The sequence below is a fragment of the Embiotoca jacksoni genome, unplaced genomic scaffold, assembly GCF_022577435.1.
Source record: "Embiotoca jacksoni isolate LCO1_2020_lvr unplaced genomic scaffold, fEmbJac1.0.p SCAF_75, whole genome shotgun sequence".
Classification (NCBI taxonomy): Eukaryota; Metazoa; Chordata; class Actinopteri; family Embiotocidae; genus Embiotoca; species Embiotoca jacksoni.
This window is the reverse complement of record NW_027185431.1, coordinates 380821-388064: the sequence shown is the minus strand read 5'-3', so window position 1 is coordinate 388064 and position 7244 is coordinate 380821. Positions and strand designations below refer to the sequence as shown.

Genomic DNA, 7244 nt, shown 5'->3' with positions numbered 1-7244 from the left:
GACCAACATAAGATCCCGTGTCACTGTGGAGCCGTCAACTGTCGCAAATGGATGAACTGAACACACACGCACAACACACGCACACGCACGCATGCACAACACACGCACGCACAACACACGCACGCATGCACAACACGCACACGCACGCATGCACAACACACATGCACAACACACATGCACAACACACACGCACACACACACGCACACACACAGGCAGCTCTCTCTCTCTTGGTGCTGAAGCTGGATGTCGATCGCCCGCCTCTCTGTGGGTGGAGCTTCATATCAACACAATAATATTGATAATAATAAAACTGATCAGTGTGATCAGTTCAATAAAATAATGATGGGGGCGGGGTTATATATACGGGTGGGCGGGGTCAGATTTCCTAAAGGTGGGCCCAAAAACGGGGTATGACTGATGGGCTGGGGGGGGGGGGTTTAAAAGTGTCAGTGTAAATGATTGACAGGCGAGGGGCGGGGCTAAAGAAGAGGCTGGTCCTCTGTGTATATTGCGTGTAAAAATGAGCACATATGTGAATGTGAGTGTAAACGCCACTGAAGTACCAGGATGTCCTCCGAGGAGCCGGAGACTCGTTGCACTAAAACACGGAACAACGGAACACAAACCTGCTCGATTCCAGGAGTCCCTCCTCCTCCTCCTCCTCCTCCTCCTCCCCCGCACCCCCCCACAGTTGTTAATTTCCTGTAAAATAAGAGATTTTGTTCTTTTTGTATTTATTACTGGATGAAGCTATTTTCTAATCCCGCGGTGCGTTCAAGGTCTGGAGTGGCAGCGTGTAAATATCTGTACCATAAATTACAAAAATAAGACACAAAGTTTAGAAATCACTCCGCCAAGAGCCACCTCACCATCCTCATCCTCACCTTCGTCACCTGCCGACCGGAGCGCTCTTCTTCTGTTGCCGTCCCGGCGCTGAGGCGCTGCGTTCTGATTGGACGTGACGTCCTCCCCCGGGCGGGCCTCACTGCGGCCTTCATGACTTCAGTTGTTTTTTGTCCCCGCGCTGCGGCTGCAGGCGTCGGTGGGTTTTTCTGTTCCCGCTCCGTCGGCGTCTTCGTGCTCGGAGTCTTGCTGTACATACGAGGTTCTCTGAGGACTCTGACATGAAGCCTTTTGTTTTTTATTATTGGACGTATCAGTGATGATGATGATGATGATGATGATGATGATGATGTTGTTTTTTGTTTTGGGAAATATGGTGAAATCTGATTTAGAATCATTTACAGAAAATAAAATATTTTACATCTTGAAGAAACTTCTGTGTTCAATGTCAGGATGTCCCCACAAGTACCTGAGAGAGAGACAGAGACACAGACAGAGAGAGAGACAGAGAGAGACAGAAAGAGAGAGAGAGACAGACAGAGAGAGACAGAGAGAGATCAAACCATCAGACTCCGGATGAAGACAGATCGTCTTTGTCCTTCTTGTCCTTTGTACCTGCAGACAGTAAACTTTTAACAGCAATCGATTGGACACTTGTGAGGTGCAGTACCAGTGATGACCACCAGGAGCTCTGAGGAAGTCAGGAGCCTCGCAACATACATGTCACATGACGTCTTTGGTTCTGTGTTGTGTTCCGCTGCTGACACTTTTATTTTGAAAGGGCTGTCCGCCTTCTGCCCAACCGGTGTCTGGCTCGTTTTATTGTGGAAATGCAGAGCGGAAGTCACGTGGTGTTTGCTGTCTGTCGGACCCGGAGGAGACGCTCCAGTTGGTCTGCAGCTCCATTCAGAACTCCGCTGGAAATCCGTCCGATTTTAGCCCGAGCGCAGAGCAGACGTGCAGCCCGACGACCAGCCGGAGTGCCGCTGAGCAAACAGCTCAGAGCTCATGGACCGTAAGTAAAGTTCAGGTCTTACGTGTTGGACACCGAATAAAACGCGCTCACCTGGACGGAGCTCAGGTGTTGTGTCGACCTGCGTTTCTCCTCGGAGTTTAGCTAACAGGCGCTAAGCTAGCGAGTTCCATTCTCGGACGAGATTTATAACTATTTCTTGTTTTAATTTATTGTATAATTTACTGCTGCTGAACTTTATTCACGAGGTCAGAGGTCAGAACGTTTCAGGTCAGCAGCTTTACGAACTCATTTTACTCTGATGGAGTCTGAAAACCTCGTTCAGATCTCCGTTTGAAAAAGATGCTAATTCTGGAGGATTATATATAGATAGATCTATATCTATATCTATATATAGATATAGATCTACAGATCTATATCTATATATAGATAGATAGATATCGATATAGATCTATATCTATATATAATCCTCCAGATCAGATCCTCGTTTCTGAGTTGTTCTGAATCAGAGATTCTTAAAGTAGAAGGGTTTCATTTCAAATGACGTCACTCTTTAAGCCCGGGTCACGCTGCCTTTGCCCGTGTAACAGGTGAGTTTATAACAGGTGAGTTTGTAACAGGTGAGTTTATAACAGGTGAGTTTGTAACAGGTGAGTTTATAACAGGTGAGTTTATAACAGGTGAGTTTGTAACAGGTGAGTTTATAACAGGTGAGTTTGTAACAGGTGAGTTTATAACAGGTGAGTTTGTAACAGGTGAGTTTATAACAGGTGAGTTTATAACAGGTGAGTTTATAACAGGTGAGTTTGTAACAGGTGAGTTTATAACAGGTGAGTTTATAACAGGTGAGTTTGTAACAGGTGAGTTTATAACAGGTGAGTTTATAACAGGTGAGTTTATAACAGGTGAGTTTGTAACAGGTGAGTTTGTAACAGGTGAGTTTATAACAGGTGAGTTTGTAACAGGTGAGTTTATAACAGGTGAGTTTGTAACAGGTGAGTTTGTAACAGGTGAGTTTATAACAGGTGAGTTTATAACAGGTGAGTTTATAACAGGTGAGTTTGTAACAGGTGAGTTTGTAACAGGTGAGTTTATAACAGGTGAGTTTGTAACAGGTGAGTTTGTAACAGGTGAGTTTATAACAGGTGAGTTTGTAACAGGTGAGTTTATAACAGGTGAGTTTGTAACAGGTGAGTTTATAACAGGTGAGTTTATAACAGGTGAGTTTGTAACAGGTGAGTTTATAACAGGTGAGTTTGTAACAGGTGAGTTTGTAACAGGTGAGTTTATAACAGGTGAGTTTATAACAGGTGAGTTTGTAACAGGTGAGTTTATAACAGGTGAGCTGGAGGCAGCTGGTGAACAGGTAGAAGTTGATCTGTTTACTGAGGATGAAGCCGAACATCTTCCTCAAACACTCACTTCACCTTCATCACTGAATCCTTGTGTTTTGACTGCGACCTTAAAACGGTAGATTTGTGAATGGACTTCGGCTCACTTGAACTTGTTACTCGTCGTTCTGTGTTTAAAGAAGAATGATTGACAGAAGTCACCTGACTGACACCTGACACTCCGCTCAGGTGTCAGTCAGGTGACAGAGTCTCATCGTTTGTTGATGATTGATTACTGTGTGCTCTGACTGATCACTGCTGTCAGAACACGTGACGTCCTTTAATAGGACGAATTCTATAGTACCTGTAAACAGTGTAAATAAATAGTAAACAAAGTGTTTACAGAGTAAACAAAGCGAGCTGTGATCTGTAAACATTAATTGTCCACAAACAGCATGAAGAAAAACCGAGGTTTAAATTTTCTTTTATTAAATTGATGTTCCGGTTATTGAAGAGATGCTTCTGCCTGTGACCTTTGACCCCTCAGTTAGTCGTCACATCTCCAACCCGCTGACACGAAAGGCTGTTAGCATCACAATGCTACCACCGCCATGTTTTACTGTAGGATGATGTCAGCGTGCTCTCTCTCCCCCCTCCAGCCATGTGACCCTCGCTCGCCCACCATGCCCAGTGTCACGCTGCGGTACTTCTGTTACGGCTGCCTCGTCACCTCGGCGACCTGGTCCCTTCTCCTCCTCCTCTACTTCTCCCTGGGGGCGGAGCCCGGCCGCGGCAGGACCCCCCTGCAGCACCGCGGCCGGCCGATCACGGGGGGGGCGGGCCGACCGAGTGGCGGGGCGTCGGCCTCCGCCGGCCAATAAGGGGGCGGGGCTATCGCCGGAGATGGGTGAGCGTCCGCGGCCTCCGGATCTGTGATTTCGGAGGGCGCTGACCTCCGCGGGGACGCTGACGTGTGACCGGCTGCCGTGTGTGTACGCAGGGATGATCTTCAACGAGGCGGATCAGGAGGTCCGGGACACGGGATACCACCGACACGCCTTTAACGTGCTCATCTCCACACGCCTGGGCCCTCGCCGCGACCTGCCCGACACCCGCGACCCCCAGTGAGTGCGTCTCAGGTAGTGTGCGGGTAGCTCGCCTGCGGCTCCGCCTCGCTCCGACCGGGACGAGCTCCGGGAAGCGGAGCCGCAGGCGAGCTGCGTGCGCTGATGTCACGGTGATGTCACTGTGTTGTCAGGTGTCGGGGGCGGTCCTATCCGGCGGCGCTGCCCGCCGCCAGCGTGGTGATCTGCTTCTTCAACGAGGCGCTCTCCGCCCTGCTGAGGACCGTCCACAGCGTCCTGGACCGCACGCCGACCTACCTGCTGCACGAGGTCATCCTGGTGGACGACCACAGCGAGCTCGGTAACCACGGCGATGTCAGGGGGCGGGCCCATGTCTGACAGACGCTGGTAGTCACTGATCTCTGTGTGTGTGTGTGTGTGTGTGTGTGTGTATGTGTGTGTGTGTGTGTGTGTATGTGTGTGTGTGTGTGTGTATGTGTGTGTATGTGTGTGTGTATGTGTGTATGTGTGTGTGTGTGTGTGTATGTGTGTGTGTGTGTGTGTGTGTATGTGTATGTGTGTGTGTGTATGTGTGTGTGTGTGTATGTGTGTGTATGTGTGTGTGTATGTGTGTGTGTGTGTGTGTGTGTATGTGTGTGTATGTGTGTGTGTATGTGTGTGTGTGTGTATGTGTGTGTGTGTGTGTGTGTGTGTGTGTGTGTGTGTATGTGTGTGTGTGTGTGTGTGTGTGTGTGTGTATGTGTGTGTGTGTGTGTGTGTGTGTGTGTGTGTGTGTGTGTGTGTGTGTGTGTGTGTGTGTGTGTGTGTGTGTGTGTTCAGAGGAGCTGAAGGATCACCTTGACAGGTACGTCCAGGAGGAGCTGCAGGGGAAAGTGAAACTGGTGAGGAACCAGAGGAGAGAAGGACTCATCAGAGGACGCATGATAGGAGCTGCTCACGCTGCCGGTACGTCCGTCTGTCCGTCCTCTGTCCTCACTCCGTTTGTCCTGAACTCACCTGTCCCACCCTCCCCTCTCCAGGTGAGGTCCTGGTCTTCCTGGACAGTCACTGCGAGGTGAACCAGGTGTGGCTGCAGCCTCTGCTGGTTCCGATCCAGAAGGACCGTCGGACCGTCGTCTGTCCCGTCATCGACATCATCTCGGCCGACACGCTGTCCTACTCCCCCTCCCCCCTCGTCAGGGGCGGTTTCAACTGGGGGCTCCACTTCAAGTGGGACCCCGTCCCCCCCCGCCGAGGTCAGCGGGCCACAGGGGGCCACCGGACCCATCAGGTAACTATTGATCAGGTGACCGGCTGATATTGAGGATCAGAATTCACTGTGAACCCGCCCCCTCCTCTCACGCCCCGCCCCCTCAGGTCTCCCACCATGGCCGGCGGGCTGTTCGCAATGAACAGGAAGTACTTCAACGAGCTGGGCCAATACGACGGCGGGATGGACATCTGGGGCGGCGAGAACCTGGAGATCTCCTTCAGGGTGAGCGTCCGTCTAACCGCCCGTCAAGGTGAGGTGGAGTTGGCCCCGCCCACTCACGCTGCTGTGTGTCCCAGATCTGGATGTGCGGCGGCCAGCTGCTCATCATCCCGTGCTCGCGGGTCGGACACATCTTCAGGAAGCGGCGTCCGTACGGCTCTCCGGGCGGCCAGGACACCATGGCGCACAACTCGCTGCGGCTCGCGCACGTGTGGATGGACGAGTACAAGGTACACACTCGGAGACGCGCACCCCGCCCGCCCCCGCCCCGTGACCTCACTTCCTGTGTCTCTGGTCCAATCAGGAGCAGTATCTGTCTCTGCGTCCGGACCTGCGCGACCGCAGCTTCGGGGACATCGGCGAGCGCGTGGCGCTGAGGAAGCGGCTGCAGTGCCGCTCCTTCCGCTGGTACCTGGACACCGTGTACCCCGAGATGCAGACCGTCGCCAATGGCAACAAGCAGCAGCCGCTGTTCGTCAACAAGGGTCTGCGGCGGCCCAAAGTCCTGCAGCGAGGACGGGTACCTGAACGCAGCCTGTCTCCCTGATGTGCCGCGTTCGCTGTCGGCGCGGTCGCCTCACCGCTGTCTGTCTGTCTCCTCAGCTCCGTAACCTAGCAACCGGCCGCTGCCTTGTCGCCCAGGGCAGAGCCAGTCAGAAGGGCGGAGCTGTCGTCCTGCGACCGTGTGACCCTCGAGACCCGGAGCAGGTGAGCCGCTCGCATGACCACTTCCTGTCAGCTGACCACTTCCTGTCAGCTGACCACTTCCTGTGTCCCTCTACAGGACTGGACCTACGACGAGGAGGGACAACTCGTCCTCGCAGGTCTTCTCTGTCTCGACATCTCAGAGGTCCGAACCGCCGACCCGCCCAGACTCATGAAGTGTCACGGCTCGGGGGGGTCGCAGCAGTGGAGCCTGGGGGTGAGACACACACACACACACACACACACATACAGAACCCTCCACCCCCCCACCTCATGTCTCCGTCTGTCTCTAGAAGTCCAACAGGATCTACCAGGTCTCCGTCGGTCAGTGTCTCGCCGTCTCTCAGCCGATTGGACCGAAAGGTTACGTCTCCATGGCGATATGCGACGCCTCTCAGGCGCAGCAGTGGCAGCTGGAGGGGTGATAGGACGGCGTCCTGCGGGGACGGAGGGACGTCAGACAATCAGTTTTAGTTTTCATATCAGCAGCTCAGTGAGGACGCTGATTTTATCTTCATCTTTTAAACCCCTTGACTGGAACATGTGGAGAACATGTGGAGAACATGTGGAGAACATGTGGTGCAGTACCGATGGTGTCCAGCGGGGTGCTCTCGTCGGCTGCTTTTATTTAAAAACTCTTCTTTTGTGGTTCTGCTGCTTTTAGACAGAACGTGACGACAGAAACACGGAACATATCGATGTCATGGTGACGCCGGGCGGTGACCTTTGACCCTGCAGCAAACCAACAGTTTTTAAACTCGTTTCATCAATAAATTTCATCAATGATTGACAGCTGTCTCTTCTTCTGTGGGGGTTCATCTGTCCTCAGTCCTCT

The 7244-nt window shown here is 52.1% G+C and overlaps 2 protein-coding genes across 2 annotated transcripts in view; both read left to right on the top strand.

The window, feature by feature from the left end:
* LOC138215424 (histone-lysine N-methyltransferase 2C-like) overlaps positions 1–362 on the top strand; it is a 44634-nt gene extending 44272 nt beyond the window's left edge. The window contains 1 exon segment of the mRNA XM_069177562.1: positions 1–362. This exon segment is cut by the window's left edge and continues 33 nt beyond it. Within this exon segment, the coding sequence (XP_069033663.1) occupies positions 1–60 (60 nt within the window). The 3' untranslated portion in view covers positions 61–362.
* A 1411-nt stretch (positions 363–1773) lies between these two features.
* Positions 1774–6931, top strand: galnt11 (UDP-N-acetyl-alpha-D-galactosamine:polypeptide N-acetylgalactosaminyltransferase 11 (GalNAc-T11)). The gene is given in 14 exon segments (XM_069177594.1): positions 1774–1859; positions 3808–4022; positions 4024–4055; positions 4149–4272; positions 4407–4573; positions 5053–5178; positions 5253–5455; positions 5457–5503; positions 5590–5707; positions 5782–5934; positions 6009–6224; positions 6308–6412; positions 6489–6626; positions 6703–6931. Coding segments are annotated over 13 exon segments (1752 nt in total). The 5' UTR covers positions 1774–1859; positions 3808–3831; the 3' UTR covers positions 6835–6931.
* The last annotated feature ends 313 nt before the right edge of the window (positions 6932–7244 follow it).